The sequence below is a fragment of the Oncorhynchus gorbuscha genome, linkage group LG16, assembly GCF_021184085.1.
Source record: "Oncorhynchus gorbuscha isolate QuinsamMale2020 ecotype Even-year linkage group LG16, OgorEven_v1.0, whole genome shotgun sequence".
In the NCBI taxonomy this organism is placed as follows: domain Eukaryota; kingdom Metazoa; phylum Chordata; class Actinopteri; order Salmoniformes; family Salmonidae; genus Oncorhynchus; species Oncorhynchus gorbuscha.
The window spans coordinates 35,078,042-35,100,320 of NC_060188.1; the positions used below are offsets into that span (position 1 = coordinate 35,078,042).

Below are 22,279 nucleotides of genomic sequence, written 5' to 3' on the forward strand. Positions count from 1 at the left end.
ACGTGATGAAATGTCATCAGAAGTGTCCACTTAATTTGAGGGCTGAGGGGATAAGGTGTCGTTAAGTATTTGGCCAGTAACCTGGATCTCTTTCATCCATTGGAAAATCCTATAAAAGTGTCCCACTGTATTTTGGTGCACCAGTAGTTAGTACGCACATTTACATCACAATTTGGCACAGTGCATTATTTATGACTGTTTTATAGCCTTAACATCAAAATAGAAAAAAAGGTATTCACCTTTAATAACCAAATGAAGTAGGCCTGAATAACACAATTAAGTAAATAACAACAATTCCAATACAATATGGAGAAATTGGCTACATAAAATGAATGAATCAAATCAATGAATAATAGCCCATTCTAATCATATCAAACTCCGTTCATATGACCAAACACTGAAAATAAATTATGCTAAACCTAAACAAAATACTTCCTTCTCGTATAATAAAGTAGGAATGAATTAATGATTTCATCGAGGCATTCAAAGTTAAACTGATGTAACTGCCCCGAAAATGATACTGAGTGGAAATAGGCTAAGGTGGCTCTGGCGGGAGGTATGTGGTAGGAAGGAAGTCGGGAAACGAAAAGTTGGGGATTTTGAAGAAAAAAAGATCTGCTGTGGTTTCTAGATTGTTCATTTCAAAAGGTATCCCACTCTGCCCCCAAGCGTTAGGTTTCCAGAACAACATAAGCATGCGTTATTCATTTATGTGAAAATAATTCCCCCCCATGCTGAATAAGTTCCTTTATAATAAATATCACGTTTGTCTGTCGTTCCCGATTTTAGTATTGTATATAATTTTCGGACTTTACAGTGGTAAAGGCTACAGTGGTGTGGTTTTCCATCCTCCCTGGTTTCATATGAGTGGGCAACATGCATGTCAATTGCATTGGGTTTTACCAAACAATGCTGCCTGCCATTCCTTGCCGTATGTTTATACACCTCAGGTGTCCCTTTACATTGCTGATAAAAACTTTCGTAAAAATCTCTTCATGCGCGCTCCAGTATGGAGGTTTGCGCGTTCGCATGTCAACGTGGCGCTTCAAAGCCAATCGAAATCAGTCTCGGGCTCCGTTAATCCCATTTCCTCGTTTCTATTGGTTTATTTTCTTGTCAGCGTGTCTGCGAATGGTCGACTGTGAAAGCGTGGCACCGCCTCCTTTATTGTAGAATTTAAAGAGGCAGGGAAAGTGCCAACGCGTATCTTTACAAGCCCCGAAAAAACCGTGATTGAGGCGTGTTGCTAAAAATTGGTACGTGTTTTATTATTATTATTAATAATGCATGAACGTATATGCTCCAGTAAAGAAATTGAGTGAATTCGGTTGTTTAAAATTCAAATGTAAAAAACGTTGTGTACAGTTTATGCCAAGTTAAAAGTAGCCTAAACTCATCGTCTTAAAATACGTCGGCTACCTATCTGCATCCCTTTTTGCTTTAAAACATTTTTAAAAATTCATTCACAGGCATTATTGATGTAATTTATTGTTGTATTCATAATTCAGAAGTGTTAAGACAAGACATTGACTGATTTATCCTAATTCATGTCAGGACTCAAGACCGTAGCCTATAAATAGGGCACAAAAGTTGAACACACTTTTTTATGACCATATGTATCACTGTTTGCATTAAATTAGCAGTAATTGTCTAACCCAATAATGTATTATTTTGAGTGAGGCCCATGTGTCTGGCAAGTATCATCTCTGTCTATTTGCAGGATAAGTTCTGTTCAGTCTGCTGTAGTGTCTCTCTCTTTCTCCTTTTTTCTTTCTCAGGACAGAAGATGTTGCTGCAGTCACTACTTTTCCTCATTCTCATCCTCGAGGTGGTGGTAGCTGTGCCCGCTAAAGAGAAGCGTGTCCATCGCCATAGTGACCTGAGTGACCACGCCCATGACGACTCCACTGGTTTCCATTATGACCACGAAGCCTTCCTGGGCAAAGAGGAAGCCAAGACCTTCGACCAGCTGACCCCTGAGGAAAGCAAAGACAAACTTGGGTACATTATGTTACAGAACTCCCAGACAGGCAGTGTCCCAAATGGCCAATATGCACTACTTTTGACCAGGGCCCATATTTCCTATGTTATGCATTACTATAGACCAGGGTCCATATTTCCTATGTACAGCAGTACCTTTGACCTGGGCCAATAGGGCTCTGGTCAAAAAGAGGGAACTATGTATGAAATAGGGTGCCATTTGGGATGTAGCCACACTCACTGCAAAGTTGGGCTCCCGAGTGGTGCAGTGGTCTAAGGCACTGCATTTCAGTGCAAAAGACGTCACTGCAGTCCCTGGTTCGAATCCAGGCTGCATCACATCCGGCCGTGATTGAGAGTCCCATTGAGAGTCCCATAGGGCAGTGCACAATTGGCCCAGGCTGTCCGGGTTTGGCCGGGCTAGGCCGTCATTTTAAAAATAATTTGTTCTTAACTGGCTTGCCTAGTTAAAGTATAAATATGCAATATTCTTATTTGGGAATTATTTTAATGAGCTCTGCCCCAAACAAGACCAAATTTGGTTGTAAAATGTTACGTTCCCCAGCAAGAATCAAACATTTTGACCAAACAAAAGGGGATCTAACAAAGACTCACTGACAACAACCAAAACTAAACAGTTGGGGTTTTAGGAGGGGGTTCTGTAAGACACTCATGGGGGTGTCCACTGAAAATTGCATAGCAATAAAAACTGGGACCTAAAAGACACCCACCATGATCTTATACAGAAACCCAGCATAAAACCCCAAGGAGCAAGCAATGCAGATGTAGAAGCACAGTGGCTAGGAAAAACTCCCTGGAAAGACTGGAACCAAGAAAGGAACCAGGCTCTGAATGGTGGCCAAGTTCGCTTCTGTAGGTAGTAGGCTTAGTTGGCTTGTTCTGTCCCTTTGGCAGGAAGATTGTAGATCGCATCGACACAGACAAGGATGGTTTCGTGAGCCATGGTGAACTACACCAGTGGATCAAACACCGGCAGAGGAGGTACATCGAGGAGAATGTGCTGAAACACTGGAAGGAGTACGACCAGAACAAGGATGGGAAGATCGGCTGGGAGGAATACAAGAACACCACCTACGGCTACTACCTGGGTACGACAAGGGAGGGGGTGTGTGTGGGAGCGTAGGTAGCATAAATTTGAGGTGAATGACCGAGGGGGTGGGACTTCAAAAGGGCAGTCCAAATTTACCAGAGGTGTATAGTCCGCATATAATTAGTAGGCTTTATGGGTGTTAAAGATTATTGGAATGGTGGGCAGGTTTTGGCACAACCAAGATACTATTTATGTAGGATAAAATTTGATATAATTACTATGTAATATAAGGAGAGATTGATCATGAGCTACAAACACAATCCAAAAATGAGATGGGAATGAGAGAGGAGAGCTGAACATGACAGTACAGTAGTGGCCATACAACTATGCGATAGTGGTGTCATCTTCGGCTCGTATTGTTAATACAAAGGCAGGGGAAGGGGTTAGTGATCAGTTTAGCCTATTAGATCATAACAAGTAACATTACATGGACAGGGGAGACCTGATCCTAGATCAGCACTCCTACACTGAGATTCTTGATACATACGGCCCCTGATCTTTGCTTTACAAAGCCATGTCTTGACTCTGAGAATGTCCTCCGCTCCGTTGCAGATGAGGAGTTTGACGATGTGGATGACAAGGCTAGCTACAAGGCCATGCTGACTAGAGACGAGAGGCGCTTTAGGACAGCTGACCGCGATGGGGATGGCATCGCCACCAAGGACGAGTTCACTGCCTTCCTTCACCCCGAGGAGTACGACCACATGAAGGCCGTTGTTATACAGGTCAGTCAGAGGACTGGGATCAGTCACTAGAGTCACAAGATCAATCAAATTCTGAGGAACATCCAGGTGGTGTACTTTTTTCTCCAGCCCACTTCTAAACTATTTTATTCTGTTTCGCTTCAGGAAACCGTAGAAGACATTGACAAGAACGGTGATGGAAAGATCACCCTTGACGAATACATTGGTTAGTCTCTCCTTCAACTTACTACCCTTTCCAAACAGAGAACATACAATATGTCATCAACCAAATGTATTTTTTTTTAATACATTTTAATATGAGAACAAAAAATGAAATATTTTATTACCATCTATGCGTGATATTCTTGGGTCCACAACCAACTATATGTTAAATGAAAAGTGCTCGTAGCCCTGAACTAGCTCATAACCCCTGGAATATACTTTAAAAATACAACACCTACTATACAAGCTGTAACCTGTCCTCCATCACAGGGGACATGTTCACACCTGAGAATGGAGAGAGTGAACCAGACTGGGTGCTGACGGAGAAAAAGCACTTCACAGAGATCAGAGACACCAACAAGGTACACTAGTCTGCTGCTACTGGATCACCTTAACATTGACAACATCCTCTCCTTATACATTACTATCACATCACTATTTAAGTCAGTACACTTACAGTAGCCTACCCCTCAGACCAGCCATGTCTATACTTACACACACACACACACACCCCTCTCCCTGTCAACATACTAAGTTAACAGGTTTGTGTTGCCAGGATGGTTTGTAAAAGCTCTATGCGTGTTGTTGTCAGGATGGTTTCCTGGATAACCACGAGGTAGCTCAGTGGATCCTGCCAGGAGAGATTGACCATACTGACAATGAGGCTAAGCACCTCATCCACGAGACAGACACAGACAAGGTACACATCTCCCCAGTCCTACTGCCTGATCTCACCCTTACCACAAACTAAACTTACCATACCTGTACACCCATTACAACAAATGTTTCCTAATCCACTTCCACACACAATCTTATCCCCTCTGAAGCACCCCTCCCCATCCCTGTACCCCTCTACAACTCACACCTCCTGTGTTCCCCTTTCTACCCTCACATCTAACCACCGCCATAGCTATAACTATCGTGCAGTGCATACCCCCACCCGTTCACACCCCTTCCAACTCACCCCGTAGCATCTCCCCTTCCTCTTTGACCTCACACCTTCCCCCAACCTCACACCGACTTCTCATATGAAAACCAAATAACATCCTGTTACAACTGACCACTGTATTTGGTGACATGTGCAAGGCATAGGCCTATCTAAATATTACATTTCATCTGTAGTAATAACACTAGAACAGTCTCCTAGCAGTTTAAATTGGGAAAAATACTTTGAAAAATAGTAGCTTTTATGCTAAAACAAAGATGTTTACATCCCAAATGGCAACCTATTCCCTGTAGTGCAGTACTTCAGCCCTATTGACCCTGGTCAACAGTAGCACACTATAGGGAATAGGGTGCCATTCACAACACTAGAGACATGAGCCTGGGAGCAGATTCAGGGCTCTCTCACATCACACACTGTCAGCCTGAACACTGCTAATAATCAACATAATGGAATTAATTGGGGGTAATGACCTGTTAATTATAATGAATCTCTTTCTCTCCATCTGTCCTTCATTCACACTTTTCTCCCTTTCTGTTATCTATCCATTTCTCCCTCAATTTCATTCCACTCTCCCTCTTTTTCATCCTTCTCTCAATCATGACGCAATGAATGGTGGTGGGCGGGACCTGAAACTTGCCTCCTCCTCCACGAATGGACGAAACAGGATGACAAAATAACCAAGAAGGAGATTCTGGCTAATTGGAACATGTTTGTGGGGAGCCAGGCGACCAATTACGGAGAGGATCTCACCAGGAGACATGACGAGCTTTGATGAAGTCATGCGAAGGCTTTAGGGAGGGGTTAAGGGCTCCATGCAAATGGAGCTCCGTTTGCGCAGTTCTATGTACTTTTCGTGCAGCAAAATTTTTGGAACAGACAGTATACATACTCTGTTTGCATAGAGTCCTCTACTAGGGAGAGGGATTTCCAAAATACATATTGGGGTTTTGTATTGTGATTATTATAATGGAGAATACTGTTACTATTATGGAGTTGGGTAGGGGGAAGTTCTGAGGGGTAAAGGTCACAGGTCATATTTATACTGTTAACGGTAACAGTGGCTGGTAACATGGAGATGTTTACACACGCGGATACATAACCACAACCTTTCACACACACACAACACAATCATGCACAAGTGTGAATAAAGACACTCCACAAGTCAGGCTTATTTTTTTAACAGCATCATAGAATATACACTTGGTTCACAGGGTGGGCGGAAGGGAGGGGGCAACATTTAATTACACTTGTGGTGAAACATTTCTCTGAATTTTAAATAAAGCCATGTTGGTTTTTCTACAAAAAGTTGTTTTTCTTTGACATGACATTTACTGTCCTAAGCAACTAAATTTGTTTCCTGGTGCTTGAATGGAGTTTACCACTGCCACCTGCTAAATGGTCTGTTAGTTTACCCAGATTCCTTCATTCTCCTCTCTTAGGATGGGCGTCTCTCTCTCTCGGAGGTCATGGACCAGGTCGACTTCCTTAAGTCAAGCACGCTGACTGACTACGGAGGTATGTTGGCGGATGAGGGTCACCAAGAACTCTGACCTCCTTAACCCCAACACAGCCAATTTAACTTGATATACGGTACAGGCATGAATTGGTGTGTAGGCTGTTTGATGCGTGTGTGCCAGAGAAATAAAAATGACATTTCTCAGGGCTCTACAGTACAACCATTTTACTTGCATATGCACCTACACACTGTGTGGCCAGGATTATTTTTTATTTAGGAGCACCAGTGTGCCTAAAATTAATACCTCAAATATTTTACCTTCTAAATTTCTGTGTGCACCTATGTGCTTCTCAGAATAGAACCCTGTATAACAAAGCTTCAAAATAGCAGTTGGAATTCTCAGACTCCATACAAGAACAGACAACCGTATGTACAAATAATCAAGTATATGCCTTTCATGTTGCCCGTCGTCTCTGAACCATCACACCATCATTACGGGTCGAGCCTCTTTAGCTTTCAGTCCCACTCCAGAGCCTGCAAACCCAGTTCCACCCTGGGAAGGAATAAAATATTATATTTAACGTCAGACGGTCTTCAATTACCCTTACAAACTAAGTACCCTGCTCGGTCTTGTACGTACATACTCCTTTAAACTCGAACACACACTCCAACACTCACCCTCTGTAGTGGGATGATGTCCTTCTCTGTGAGTTTGTCTCCGGTAATCGGGTCCGTCATGTCCTTCCTGATCAGCCTCTCCACACACTCCTGAGTCACCACCGCTCCACTGAGAGGAGGAAGAAGGGAAATAGATTTAAGAAACTGAAGAAGCGAGGGAGAGAGGTAGTAGAGGTGGTCCAGTAAATAAAAAGGAACCGAAGAGGGGTATACTTACGAGGGTTTGAGAACGGAGCAGGGAACACTGTTACCCAGAGTGTCTTTAGTCACGGCACACAGGTACCTCTCCTGGGAACAACATTACACAAGCTATTAACCCAATGAGCCCCACTAACACCGACGGGGTTTGGATTTCTAACCCCTTTTGAGCTATATACTTCTGGGTATTGGATTTGTCCATTTCTTCTGCATCTGTTGATACCAACAGATGTGTGATTAACAGGGGCTGAGCTAGAACAGTGTTTGAGACAAGGATGGATCCCGGTCTTACAAAAATGTCTGTAGAGTCCGAATGGTTTGAGCGACACACCATTCATGAAAATCACGAACCTGTTACATGCTCTGCTCTAGGACACTCACAAGCATCATTAGAAGGTAAGGGGTTTTTCTACATAGATCATAGGAGATCCCAGGACAGTGTAATAAGCTTATATAGTTGCTAACTCCAAACAGTAGTCATTTCCCAGTGAGCAAAACATTTCTGTATTTACAGCAATGAAATTCCTTTTGCGCAGGTTTTTACTTTGGCGGACCTTTTTTAAAATTTATTGACACTTGTCAAGAAAACTCATGAATGCAACTATTTATGTAAAAGAGGGAGATGCATAGAGTTAGAGATAACAATGTGTAACAGTGTGCAGAGGTTGTGGTGTGGTCAGGCACTGACCTGGCGTGCGAGCAGGGCCACTCGGTCCAGACTGGGGTCCAGAGGAGTGAAGTGTACGTTGGTCAGCTCATTCATCTTCAGAGGCCGGCCAGACATGGGACACACCACCGTCTTACTCTGAGGGGGAGAGAGCGAGCGATGATTGAATTTGAACCCCCCATTATTGGGTCAATAATTTGCTTTGCACAAACCCATTGAAATAGCAAACAGCGAAAATGTATGGTGGAGAGGGAGAAGGAAAGACCAACAGATCAAACACCTGGGGACAAGCTGACCTCAGAGAGATAACAGATAATAGAGAGATGGAGAACAAGAGGGGACAGACACAGGGCGCACGATGACATTGACATTTGGACAAGAAACCTAACAAGCTCTTGGCAGTGGAAGAGTCAACAATTATTTCCCGAGGACAAAGGTCAGATCCTCAGTAAAGAGAAACAAGTGACCAGACAGCTGTGTTGAATGAGAGAAATTAACATTTACATTTAAGTCATTTAGCAGACGCTCTTATCCAGAGCGACTTACAAATTGGTGCATTCACCTTATGACATCCAGTGGAACAGCCACTTTACAATAGTGCATCTAAATATTTTAAGGGGGGGGGGGGGTGAGAAGGATTACTTTATCCTATCCTAAGTATTCCTTAAAGAGGTGGGGTTTCAGGTGTCTCCGGAAGGTGGTGATTGACTCCGCTGTCCTGGCGTCGTGAGGGAGTTTGTTCCACCATTGGGGAGCCAGAGCAGCGAACAGTTTTGACTGGGCTGAGCGGGAACTGTACTTCCTCAGTGGTAGGGAGACGAGCAGGCCAGAGGTGGATGAACGCAGTGCCCTTATTTGGGTGTAGGGCCTGATCAGAGCCTGGAGGTACTGAGGTGCCGTTCCCCTCACAGCTCCGTAGGCAAGCACCATGGTCTTGTAGCGGATGCGAGCTTCAACTGGAAGCCAGTGGAGAGAGCGGAGGAGCGGGGTGAAGGGAAAGAAGTAGAGTGAAAATGTGGGATATGGGCATGGGGTAAGTCAACACTTTAGGACTTTGGCTTTCACTCACAGGTTTCTTGAGTATGGTGGGTTTGGCCTCTGGGGTGAGACTGGGGATCCAGAAGCTGGGCAGGGCCTGGGAGGAGCTGGTGCCGGCAGCAGGAGCAGAGGAGTCAGCTTTTGATGTACTGGCTGATGTACCCACAACACTCTGGCTGTCTGACTCTTTGGCCTGGCCTGAAGAGATAGCTTAGGTTAACTCAATCTACTGTTCTCTGTCCTACGTTCCTTCCAAGCTAGTAGACACACACTTACCAGAGGTAAAGGGGTTGATGGGTTTGGACACGATGCTGTTCTCCCGGGTCTTGAACCTCTCTGCTATCCCCCTCTCCTCAGATTTAGACTCCAGACGACTGTCACTCTTCTGAGTCTGTTTCTGCTTCTCGTACGCCTAAGATGAACAGTGAGAGGGTCAGATGAAGACAGATAGAGCTCGGTGCTTATTATCGGATGTATTAGGTTACAAAATGCAACTTTTTTTATATCATGTTAATGATATGTTAGAGAGACTACACTGAATGATTCAGAACCTGACTAATCATATTTGTCGGCCTTATGAATTATATCATTGACATTTTTTTAAAGTTGGATTTTGTAACCTAATACATCCGATAATAAGCACTGAGCACCGTTGACATAGCGGTACAGGATTCCAATTAACAACTTGAGGACTTCACATGTTGTGGTGGTCGTCATCATCTTCAAAGTTGCTTCCGATGGTCGCAAGAAGCTAAATTAACATGACGAGCCTAATTCAAATGTAAAAGGCTTTGAAAAACAAACAAACTTGGTACACGCTCAGTGCTCCATTGACATTTCAGAGAAAAGTGTATATTGAAATTCTAAATCAAAATCGATATCCATCTTACCTTTATATTGTTTAATATCCTGCGGATTCGAGAAGAAATATAACAAGTCTAAAGGGAAGGTGAGCCTGTCAGATCTTGCACAGAATCCAGCCTAGCTGAAGCGATTATATTTTCCAGATTTTGTTTTACTTTTTTCTCTGGCCTCCATTGATTTAGTCACCCCAATTCTGGCCATCCTACAACCATTGGTTTCGTTAAAGGATTATGTACGCAATTAACATACCCATTGGTCAAAATATGCGATTGGCCACTAATTAATTAAATATCTATCGAGTGAGAAATAAAACTAGTCTCGGTGTTTTCTGTACTATTTCCCAAACGGGACCAATTTAAAGCCAGTTACCTTCATTTTCTTGGCGATCTCGGTCTTCTGGTGGAGGATGTACTCCAGGATGGCCTGTTTTTCATACAAGTATCCATCTGGACTGGAGATACAACATTAACGTTTTTACGACACACAAACGGGTTATAAACTAGTTACACAACAATGATGTGTTTGTGTGAGACAAGGGGATTGCGGCTTACGTTACAACGGGGTCCCTGCAAGTCTGGAGAGAAAGGCAACAGCAGTCGAAATCCTTTATGGCATCCTTTCCTAAACGCACACTTTGCGTCCCATAACCCGATGCCGCTAGATAAGAGAGAGGGAGCAGATGATGCTTAGCTGGCATGAACAGCTAACGTTAACCAACGTTGTAAAGACTCACCAGTGTCCTTCCTTTTCTCGTGGTAGGTGTAAACGGCTCCCGCCGTACAATTTTTCCCATGTCGAGTCATTGTCCGCTAGAGGTAAAAACACGTTAGAAAGACTAGTTATCTAACGTTAAACAACTTGCTAGCTACCAGAAAATATGTAGGTTGACATGCAAGTCTTAGCTAGCCAACGATGATGCTAACCAACGCCAACTGGTCCCACGACCAAACGTCAGCACCAAGTTTTGATAGTAAATAAATAATAATAATTACCCTTTTTGCATGGAACGGAGTAGTAGTTGAATCTAAAGAACAATAATACTATAAAAAAATAGCTTCTTTATAAACAATATGTGCGTTTACAACACTGTGTCCGTTTCTAGCGAAGTCAATCCTGCGGATGTTGGTACGCCAGTGAAAATTGTTCGAGTCGTCTTCTTCATGAGTTGATTGTTGGATCCCATCCAATTTTTAGTGCATACACCGCCACCTACTGTACTGGTGTATGAGGGCATTCACGGCCTACCTACATTCAATTATTGATACGGTAATACAACATTGGGGAAAAGGAAAATTGCCCAGCCAACTATTAAACCTCAAAAAAAATAAAAAATACTACCCCCATTCCATTATTTAACCCTATCTAATCCAACAGTCTGAGAGGACAGAACACTACCACTCCACACCCCTTGCAACTGTTCTGCAATAAATCCTCGCAATCCCAAGTACTTCTCTGCCACTGGCACCACAACCTCTTTTCTGTGACTTCCAATCCATTCCTGCAGTACAATTGATAACCATGGCTATGAATGCTAAAAATCCCACCTTACTGAAGCACATATTCTTTCTCTTTCCCTCTCATACTCCATCAGTACATGCTCCTCTGTTTCCTGGCAGTAATCACACCTTCTTGTTGGATGCTTTCCTATCACATTTAACTTCTTATTCAACTGGCTTGAGTCCCGCCCTTAATCTTGTAAAGATGGCCTCCTCTCTTTTGTCTCTTCCTGCCGTCCGCCCCTCCATGACATTCCACTGTACTTGGAATAGATGCCTGCCCTTAGGGTCTCTGTTACACTGCTCCTACCATCACTGCACCACCACATCAGGCCTTTTGCCTCTGCCTTGCTCATTGAAACTTCAATGTCCACCACGTCACTGCTAAGGGTGTTTAGCCAGTACATCAGTTTTAATAACGTTCTGAGAATGCAAATCTGAAGTTATTTGAAGGTAAACATTCTAGGAACATTCTCTAAATGTTGTGAATGTTTTGAACAATATGTAAAGGTTATTTTGAGGTTTTTTTTAAATCACCACTATCTTAGTTTCTGTTTTGAACAGATAGGATACATGGAAATGTTTTTGATTAGGTATTAATCACGCAAACACATTTCTTTCTTATTGTGACACAGCATGAGTGAAATTCAAAACAGTGTCTTCTGTTCTTTATCCATGGAATTAGTCTACTGCAACACCAGGATGGAGCAACCATACCACATTTGTTTGAACTCATACAAAGCTGTTCATTTTATTCTAGTCAAATGTGCCCCATTTCAAAGAATACAAATACTTATTAAGATCAGGTGTGGCCAATTAGTGGGCACAGCCAACAAAGCTGAACACAGTTAACAAGAGTGGATAGAGAGTTTTGTTGATGCTGAGAACAGAATGTATATGTTTTTAAATAACATTCTTAGATCTTTCTTTGAATGTTACTAATGTTTTCTTTTTTTTTATGGAAGGTTTTCATAATGTTCTGAGAACATGACTATGTGAAGTTCCTTATATGCGCTGAGAATGTTCCAATGCCAAGCAACTATCCTGCACCATTACCAGAATGTTGTGGGAAGGTTGTATGCAAAATAACCATAGGACAAACACACTCTCACCAAGCCTTAAGAAACATATGGTTCTCAGAATGTTATGTGCTAGCTGGGTACTCTGTCTGACTTGACTTCCTCAACCCACTGCAATGCCATCAGCTCCGCTGTGTATGCAGACCTCATAGCTTGGTTTATGCTCTGACATGTACTGTGGGACCTTATATAGACAGGTATGTGCCTTTTCTAATCATGCCCAATCAACTGAATTTACCACAGGTGGACTCAAATCAAGTTGTAGAAACATGGCAAGGATTATCAACGGATACAGGATGCACCTGATCTCAATTTCGAGTCTCGTAGCAAAGGGTCTGAATACTTATGTAAATAAGGTATCTGTTTTAAAATGTTTATACATTTGCAAAAATGTCTAAAAAGTTGTTTATGCTCTCGTTGTGGGGTATTGTGTGTAGATTGATGAGGGGAAAAATATTGAATCAATATTATATTAAGGCTGTAATGTAACAAAATGTGGGAAAAGTAAAGGGGTCTGAATACTTTCCCAAGGCACTGTACATGTAATGTTAGGGTTATGCGGTTGTCTCAATTAGCTGTAGTTGTCTCAAATGAGAACACTTACTGTAAGTCACTCTGGATAAGAGCATCTGCTAAATTACTAAAATGCCAAATGTAAATGTTTTACATACAGATCTCATATTATTGTACTGAATTGTTTCATTTTTTTTACATTTAAAAAATGTTTGTCACAAATGTATCATTTGTACAGTTCTTTATTAAAAATGTATTTGTCTCTCTGAAATGAAACCATCAAGTGATAGATTTTAAACAAATACATGTCATGCCATGATTAGATATTGAAAAAACACAACAATCTCTTTATTAATCAGAAAATCTATAGCGTTTTGGAATTAAACTCTTCATTGTTTAGAGTTGACATTGACGTTGAGACTGGTGAGTACTGCCAAATTCTCTAAAACGATGTTGGAGGCGGCCAGCATCCCGGAGTCACCTCTTCACTGTTGACTTTGAGACTGGTGTTTTGTGGGTACTATTTAATGAAGCTGCCAGTTGAGGACTTGGGATGCGTCTGTTTCTCAAACTAGACACTCTAATGTACTTGTCCACTTGCTCAGTTGTGCATCGGGGCCTCCCACTCCTCTTTCTATTCTGGTTAGACTCAGTTTGCGCTGTTCTGTGACGGGAGTAGTACACAGCATTGTACAAGATCTTCAGTTTCTTGGCAGTTTCTCGCATGGAATAGCCTTCATTTCTCAGAACAAGAATAGACTGACGAGTTTCAGAAGAAAGTCATATTCTTCTGGCCATTTTGAGCCTTTAATCAAACCCACAAATGCTGATTCTCCAGATACTCAACTCGTCTAAAGAAGGCCAGTTTTATTGCTTCTTTAATCAGAACAACAGTTTGCAGTTGTGTTACCATAATTGCAAAAGGGTTTTCTAATGATCAATTAGCCTTTTAAAACAACAAACTTGGATTAGCTAACACAATGTGCCATTGGAACTCAGGAGTGATGGTTGCCGATAATGGGCCTCTGTACATCTACGTAAATATTCCCTAAACAAATCTGCCATTTCAAGCTACAATGGTCATTTACAACATTAACAATGTCCACATTGTATTTCTGATCAATTTGATGTTATTTTAATGGACAAAAATGTGCTTTTCTTTCAAAAACAAGGAAGTGACACCAAACTTTTGAATGGTAGTGTATATTAGAGTTATGTTCAAATGTTATGCAGTATTCGACTCCAACTATGTTGACCTGTGAAGAACAAAGAAATATACTGAAAATAAATATAAGCGCAACATGCAACAATTTCAAAGATTATACTGAGTTACAGTTCATATGAGGAAATCAGTCTATTGAATAAAAATGAATTAGGCCCTAATCTATGGATTTCACATGATTGGGAATACAGATATGCATTTGTTGGTCACAGATACCTTTAAAATTCCTTTTGATACATTTTGTGCATTCAAATTGGCATCTATATAATGCAATTGTGTTCGTTGTCTGTAGTTTATGCCTGACCATACCATAACCCCACCGCCACCACGGGGCACTCTGTTCACAAGGTTGACATCAGCCAACCGCTCGCTCACACGACGCCATACACATGGTCTGCGATTGTGAGGCCGGTTGGACGTACGGCAAAAGTCTCTAAAACTACTTTGGAGGCGACTTATGGTAGAGAAATGAACATTCAATTATCTGGCAACAGCTCTGGTGGACATTCCTGCAGTCAGCATGCCAATTGCACGCTCCCTCAAAACTTGAGACATCTATGTCATTATGTTGCGTGACAAAACTGCACATTTTAGAGTGGCCTTTTATTATCCCCAGCACACGGTGTAATGATCATGCTGTTTAATCAGCTTTTTGATATGCCACACCTGTCAGGTGGATGGATTATCTTGGCAAAGGAGAAATGCTCACCAACATGGACGTAAACAAATTTGTGCACCAAATTTGAGAGAAATAAGCTTTTTGTGTGTATGTAAGATTTCTGGGATAATTTATTTTAGCTCATGAAATATGGCACCAACATGTTGCATTTATATTTTGTTCAGTATATATTGTAAATTCTACCCAATGACAGTCAATTTACACTCTATGCTTATATTCCCCATTACACAATATGAATCTTCCAATTGAAGCTGAAATGATAAAATACCCCATGTTTGCTCATATCTGCCAATATATTTTGTTCTGTTATAGCCTAATTCTAGCTGCATTTTCCATTTAATTTGACAGTGCACATAAAAACATTACAGCACAAATGTTTAAAACGTCCCCTTTTAGTTTATTTCATACAACCCCACTGTGTTTAAGAAACACAGATATGACTTTAAAATATGAATGCATGTTCCTGAGAAGAATACCATGAACCTGTCATCTAACAATTATACACAAACAGCTCAATTAAAGTTATTCTCATCACAACTTCCATAGGCTATCCATTATATCCCATGTGTATCCAATATATCCAATATCTCTACATCCAGTGTGCATGTTTGTGATGTTCTCAGTCAACAACAAAAAAGACAGAAAAATAACTTATAACTTATTACAAGTGAAAATAATGACAGTGAATTACAATCCCTTTGTTGCAGTATCTTCCTTGGCCACATGGTGGCGACAGGGGGCTTATTTGTCAGCTTCGAAGACGTCGGCTACAGTCCTAACGGATAAAGGGAGACAAGTGGTTGGTTTACGTTCCATCAATCTTTGATTTTACTGCACGTCAGTCTTCACATTTCTACTCACACGGGTATAGGCCCATGTGAGTGCACAAGGTGAGGTGCATGTGAGTGCACAGGGTGAGGTGCATGTGAGTGCACAGGGTGAGGTGCATGTGAGTGCACAGGGTGAGGTGCATGTGAGTGCACGGGGTGAGGTGCATGTGAATGCACAGGGTGAGGTGCATGTGAGTGCACGGGGTGAGGTGCATGTGAGTGCACAGGGTGAGGTGCATGTGAATTTGGGTGTGATAAAGCTTGCCATTTGGATTTGCTAACTATATATTTTTTCTCACCAATCTACACATAATACCCCACAATGACAAAGTGAAAACATGTTTTTAGACATTTTTGCAAATCTATTGAAAAAGAAATACAAAAATATCTAATTTAGCTAAGTATTCACACACCTGAGTCAATATTTTGTAGAAGCACCTTTGGTGGCGATAACAGATTTCAGTCGTCTTGAGTATGTCTGTATTAGCTTTGCACATCTGGTTTTGGGAATTTTCTACCATTCTTCCTTGCAGCTTTTCTCAAACTTTGTTAAGTTAACGCTCCTGTTGCAATGTGAATCTTCACCCCAGTCTAAGGTTGTTTGCACTCTGAAGAAGCAGGTTCTCAACAAGGATTTGGCTCAATTCATTGTTCCTCTTTATTCGTACCAGTCTCCTAGTCCCTGCTGCTGAAAAGCATCCCCATAGCATGATGCCGCCACCACCATGCTTCACGGTAGGTATGGTGTTAGACAGGTGATGAGCTGTGCCTGGTTTTCTCCAGACAGCGCTTGGCATTCAGACCAAAGAGTTACATTTTTGTCTCATCAGACCACAGAATATTTTGCCTTGTGATCTCAGTCTTTCACGATCCTTTTTGCAAACTACAGGCATGCTGTCATGTGCCTTTTTCTCAGGAGTGGCTTCTGTCTGGCCACTCTCCTATAAAGCCCAGATTGGTGTAGTGCTGTAGAGACTCTTGTCCTTCTGGCAGGTTCTCCCATCTCAGCCAAGGAACTCTGTAGTTCTGTCAGAGTGGTCATTGGGTTCTTGGTTACCTCCTTGACCAAGGTCGTTCTTGCCCAGTTGCTCAGTTTGGTCAGACGGCCACCTCTAGGCAGTTCCATATTTTTTCAATTTCCCTATGATGGAGACCACTGGGCTCTTGGAAACTTTCAACACTCTAGAAATAGTTTTATACCCTTCCCTAGATATATGCCTCATCAAAATTCTATCTGAGAGATCTATGGACAGTTCCTTGGACTTCATGGTAATACAATTGCAAATATTTAGGTTTATCATTACGGGGTATGTTGTGTAGATGGGTGAGAAAAACAATCAATATAATCAATTTTGAATTCAGGCTCTAACACAGGGGTATGAATACTTTCTGAAAGCTCCGTAGCAAGCTACTTCCCTCGCCGTAACGTTAACAGAACTGCAAAGAAAACAGTGCTCGCCAGGCGGTGGCGCAAGACACCGCGTCGGCAGGCACCTCGATTCAACACCGGTGTCATTTGCTTGTCGTTGAGCTTCCCGAAGGCAGTAATGTTAGCTAATTGGCATGTCACTGTGAAATAAACATAACTATTTTTAACTCGTGGCTGCCATTTAATGTCTGTTTTGATATGTGTGTAGCCGAAGACATCTTTCCACATTGTGTGGATAATTGTTTCTCCATCCATACGATACGGGCCGTACTATTACAAGCAGCCTCATCGGCAGTGGACACGGCATGTAGTGAAGCGATGCTAATGGGTGTTTCATGTGGGGTGCTCCTTGGGGTAACTGCATTCCGCAGATAGATATTATTTGCCATTTGGAGAACACACGTAATTCTGTGTCAAATTGAATGTTGACAGCTCACACTGAGGAATTCAAAAAGGTGTTATGTCACTGTGAACGTGTAACTGTATCTTACTTATAGATCGATCCAGTCAGCTCGTCCAGAAAACCACCTTGGGGATTAAAAACATACAGTGAGCCTGGTGTTTCTGCTGCCTGGCTTTCAAGCTCAAACATGCCTCGAATAGCGGCAAGCAGTTCAAACGATCATTCTTTATCAAACAGTCCCACACCCCTGTCTTACCTGGTTGGCAAAGAGTGCTGCAAACGGGACACACGTAGCAGAAGTTGCAGATCTAAAGAAATAAGCCGAAAACGGGGTAAGCCATTAGAGAAGGATAATAAATAAAAGAGCATATAACATCATAGAACGTAACTGGAGGGAGTAGCTTCTCTGATCTGACTTTGTCGTTGCATCATAACCAGCCCTCTTGATGTCAGAAGCCATTTCTTTGGTTCCAGGGAGAGCCCTTTTTGGTTCCAGGTAGAACCATTTTGGATTCCATGTAGAACCCTCTGTGGAAGGGTTCTACAGTTGGAACCCCAAACAGTACTCCTTTGAACCAAAAAAGGGTTCTCCCTGGAACCAAGAACGGGTTCTCCGACAGGTACAGGGATTCCTTTTTTGGAACCCTTTTTTCTGAGAGTGTAGGTTACTAGTGGTTGAATGGGAAGGTCATTTTACCTGGCAGGTGTCACAGTGCTTAGACTCATCTCCCTCTGCACATGGGCACTTGTCACAGGTGTCACAGTGCTGAGAGAGAGATAAAAAGATGGGGAGGGAGAGAGAGAGAGAAAGAGAGAGGGAAAAGGTGAGGGAAAAGAAGAGTGAGGGAGTTCATTTTTGCCATTTTTAACAAGGATGGGGAAAATGTATTAAAAGGGTGCAAATTGTTTTTACCAATAAATGTAACCACATCCACAAACACCAAACTTGTTGTTTCTATCTCGATGGTGAGACCTACCTCACAGTATTCACAGTATGAACAGAGGGATCCTTTGTGATACAGTTGACCGTCATCTTCCTCCTCTTCATCATCATCCTCATCATCGTCGTCGTCGTCATCGTCGTCGTCGTCATCATCATCGGCGTCATTATCGTCATTATCATCAGCTGCAGCCGGCACATCATCATCATTGTCGTTATTACCGTCAGCCTCTGTAAAATAAGTTGTTCATTCCCATCCTAACACGTATGTGTGTATCTGTACATTTTCTGTGATAGTGTTAATTCATGCATTTTTGTTTGTGTAGCAAGTGTAACAGAATGGCAGTGTAGAGTTCATTCATACTGTACAAAACTAATTTCCTACATACAGTCCCGCATGCACACACTAGTTCTACACGCTCATATACTGTAGACAGACACAAATTCTAACCGCATACCCAAACCAGTACAATGTACAGACTACCTCACAGAAGCTTTGTACATACAAATACACATAGGTAGATTATAATCACAAACACCCATAAAGAAAAGTCCAATCATTTTAAAGATATATATATATATATAGGTTCACACTCAGCGTGACCATACAATAAACCATTCCACACTAAGATGACTGTTTGAACTTTTCCTGTTCAGTTGTCTCAAACAGTCTTTGTTTCAGTACAATCTCCCACCTTTTTCATACCACACAAACATACTCCATGCATGTAGTCAGTCACCAAACCCATGACTCCAGGCAACAACAGAAGTACATCCATGCAACTCATCATGATCAATTGATTTATTCTATGATTGAAAGTAGGGTTAGAGAGACATGATCAGAGGGGATATTTTGTCACAGTTTTCACAGAAAGGGGTTGTTTCACAGTCAACGAAAAAGAAAGAAAGAAAATCCACATCAAAATAAGAGCAAACTCCTGGATAACCGTCATCTCTTGTCAGTTGACTACCTAAAACAGATATATTTCTCTCTTTTTCCCAATGCATTTTTTTTCTTCTCCAAAATATGAAAAACCTCAACATCTACGTCGAGTACCAGGCTAGAGGCAAAACAAACATGGCTTGATCTGGTGTAGCGAACGTCACCCAAAAAATCTCTGATATCTGACATACAATCTAACTAAAGTGGTATCATACCCAATTATACAAACGAATGTATTTTCAGAATCATTTATATTCCAATTATCCTCTCGAAAGTGAAAAATGACTAATGGCCATATAAATATTGAAAATGATTTTTTAAAGAAAATAACGGAAGACTCTGTTCTCAGCATGAATTGACTATCTTCGTACAAATATAATTGTCTGAGAACCGCTTGAGTGAGTATTACAAAATATGAATGGATACATTCACAGATGTGTTATTAATATGCATTCACAGATGTGTTATTAATATGCATTCACAGATGATGTAAAAACATAGACCAAGGTTGCATATACAGTACATTCATTTCATTGGAACTATTCAACATACAGTGACAAAGAAGGAAGCTCTACAGTGAAAGAGAGAGATTGAGAGATGTGGAGAAAGAGAGAAACTCTATCGACGCTTTTGCTATTACCACTCCTGACTACTCTTATCTACTAAATTCATTCATTCTTTAGCCCTCGTGTGCCTCTCCTCACCCCTTCCACCTCCTGTCTGTCTGTCTGTCTATCTCTATCAAGCCTCCTCTTTCTACACCACTGTCTCTCTTTCTTTCTCTGTAGGTTAGCATGGAGGAGACACAAATACAGGTCAATCCAATCCATAACCGTGAGAAAGGAAGGACGGAGTGAAAAAGAAGAAACCATTATTTCAAACAAGACACAAATCAAAAGATCTGAATTTTATTATGATCTGACTCTATCAAGTCTCTGTGTTACTTTTAAATATATATATTTTTTCCTTTTTCCTCATCATTACAATGCTTCTGTAGTCCCCAGGTTCATATCTACTGTAGGATGACACACAGTTGGGACTCCAGGCGGGCCAGTTCAATTTCCCCAGAGTGTTCATAACTCTATTTAAGCAGGGAAGAGAACACAGAGAGAGTCAGACAGACACAGCAAATGTAATGGACAGCTGTAAAGGTGTGAAGGAGGGACTTGTGTACGAGTATCTTTTCCTATATCTACTCTGATTGGACAGCTGAACTGAGTGACAGGCTGAGCTGAGAACTAACTGACAAGGAGAGGTTCTGCAGGGCAGGGAGAGGTAAGGAGAGGGGAGTGGCCAAGGTGTGGCTAAGCCCCTCCCCTCTCCCTTTTTCAACGGACATGGTTTCAGACAGGCAGAGAAGAGTGGGGTTAGGGTCACACAAAGATGATGGCGAGGGAAGGTGGATAAAGAATGCAGCATCATTTAAGTGAACTTACCTGTGTGGTCATCATCGTCGTCGTCGTCGTCGTCGTCGTCGTCGTCGTCGTCGTCGTCGTCATCGTCGTCATCGTCATCATCATCATCATCATCATCATCATCATCATCATCATCATCATCATCATCATCATCGTCATCATCATCTTTGTCATCGTCGTCATCATCATCATCATCATCGTTATCGTCATCATCATCATCATCATCATCATCATCATCATCATCATCATCGTCGTTATCGTCGTCATCGTCGTCATCATCGTCGTCATCGTTGTCATCATCATCATCATCGTCGTCATCATCACCATTGTCGTTATCATTGTCATCATCATCGACGTCATCATCGTCGTCGTCATCATCGTCATCGTCATCATTGTCATCATCATCGTCGTCATCATCATCATCATCGTCCTCTTTACTGTCCCCATCATCATCATCGTCATCGTCATCGTCATCATCGTCATCTCCCCCTACCTCCGCTGCATGCTCCCCCTCGTCATCAGCTACTACATCCTGTTGGGGGGCCAGCGGCAGGTCTTGAGCCTTGACGCCAGGGGCAAGAGGGGTCTGGAAGGTGCAGAGCAGGGCTAGGAACAGTCCCAAGAGCCACGTCTTAAAGGAGGCCATGATTAATCTCAGAGCAAAAGGTTGGGAGAGTGAGGGACGATAGATAAACAAGGAGAGTGAGGGATGATACCAGATAAACGAGGGATCACTCCCTTTGCAGTGCAATGGTTTAGCACGTGCACACGGACACCCCCAGAGTTCGTTGCCTTTCTGTCCAACACACACACAAACACACACACACACACACACACACAGACCCTAGGAAGAACGGGCCCCAGTTATAAATAAGTGCACACAATAGGCCTGTGTAATGCCCAGTTGAATGATTTCCAAGTAGAAATCCAGACACTTGTTCTCAACTCACAAAACAATGATGAATCAAATCACTCCTGGAAAAGGTAGGTGTCCTTCTCCTTTGGAAAAAAAAGTTACCCTCTTGTCCTCCTTAAATAGTGTTTGTCTACCCCACCCTTTAAAGTTTAAGAATGCTGTAAAAATGGCACAGTTCGAAGAGACCCCGTCGCAGACCCGACACAGACGGCACTAATGTGGGACGGGCAGCAGAAGAGAGAGACCAACCCGGGGGGTAAGATGAGAAGGAGGGGGGGCAATTAGGCTGAGTGACAGGGGCAAATGCAGCACCGTTGACCATGCACCATCTAAAATGGAATGAACAGGGAAGAGAGGCAGATAGCGAGAGGGAGGGAGAGAGAGAGGGGCAGATATTGCTTGCTTTTTTGCCGTCATCAAATGTTCAAATTTAACTTTAGAGAGGACGGTGGGAGAAGGAGGCTCAGGCCAGGATGACCATATATCGTGAAAGAAGAGAGGTGTAAGGAGGAAGAGTTGAAATAGCAAAGGAGAGAGGGAGAAGGGTGATATCCGAACTATATCAGTGGAA

The 22,279-nt window shown here is 42.2% G+C and overlaps 3 protein-coding genes across 4 annotated transcripts; 1 reads left to right on the plus strand and 2 right to left on the minus strand.

Moving 5' to 3' along the window:
- Nucleotides 1–1,123: 1,123 nt before the first annotated feature.
- Nucleotides 1,124–6,605, plus strand: rcn3 (reticulocalbin 3, EF-hand calcium binding domain). 2 transcript variants are annotated; one of them, XM_046307390.1, is made up of 8 exons: nucleotides 1,124–1,256; nucleotides 1,779–2,001; nucleotides 2,896–3,089; nucleotides 3,644–3,816; nucleotides 3,940–4,000; nucleotides 4,267–4,358; nucleotides 4,589–4,696; nucleotides 5,607–6,605. In XM_046307390.1, the coding sequence occupies exons 2-8, from the start codon at nucleotides 1,787–1,789 to the stop codon at nucleotides 5,712–5,714; spliced, it is 951 nt and encodes a 316-aa protein (XP_046163346.1). In that variant the 5' UTR covers nucleotides 1,124–1,256; nucleotides 1,779–1,786; the 3' UTR covers nucleotides 5,715–6,605. The 2 variants fall into 2 exon arrangements, with proteins under 2 accessions (XP_046163346.1, XP_046163345.1); XM_046307389.1 differs by having other exon boundaries at nucleotides 6,382–6,605.
- Nucleotides 6,105–11,006, minus strand: LOC124000789 (nitric oxide synthase interacting protein). The gene is made up of 10 exons (XM_046307396.1): nucleotides 10,836–11,006; nucleotides 10,577–10,652; nucleotides 10,395–10,500; nucleotides 10,213–10,294; nucleotides 9,256–9,391; nucleotides 9,011–9,177; nucleotides 7,963–8,079; nucleotides 7,294–7,364; nucleotides 7,077–7,185; nucleotides 6,105–6,951 (listed from the first exon to the last, which is right to left on the minus strand). Exons 2-10 carry the CDS (start codon nucleotides 10,644–10,646, stop codon nucleotides 6,880–6,882), a joined length of 930 nt encoding a protein of 309 aa, XP_046163352.1. The 5' UTR covers nucleotides 10,647–10,652; nucleotides 10,836–11,006; the 3' UTR covers nucleotides 6,105–6,879.
- A 4,202-nt stretch (nucleotides 11,007–15,208) lies between these two features.
- LOC124000784 (acidic repeat-containing protein) lies at nucleotides 15,209–21,961 on the minus strand. Its single transcript, XM_046307388.1, has 6 exons — nucleotides 20,814–21,961; nucleotides 18,472–18,620; nucleotides 18,192–18,260; nucleotides 17,751–17,802; nucleotides 17,583–17,619; nucleotides 15,209–15,607 (listed from the first exon to the last, which is right to left on the minus strand). The coding sequence occupies exons 1-6, from the start codon at nucleotides 21,436–21,438 to the stop codon at nucleotides 15,574–15,576; spliced, it is 966 nt and encodes a 321-aa protein (XP_046163344.1). The 5' UTR covers nucleotides 21,439–21,961; the 3' UTR covers nucleotides 15,209–15,573.
- Between the last annotated feature and the right edge of the window lie 318 nt (nucleotides 21,962–22,279).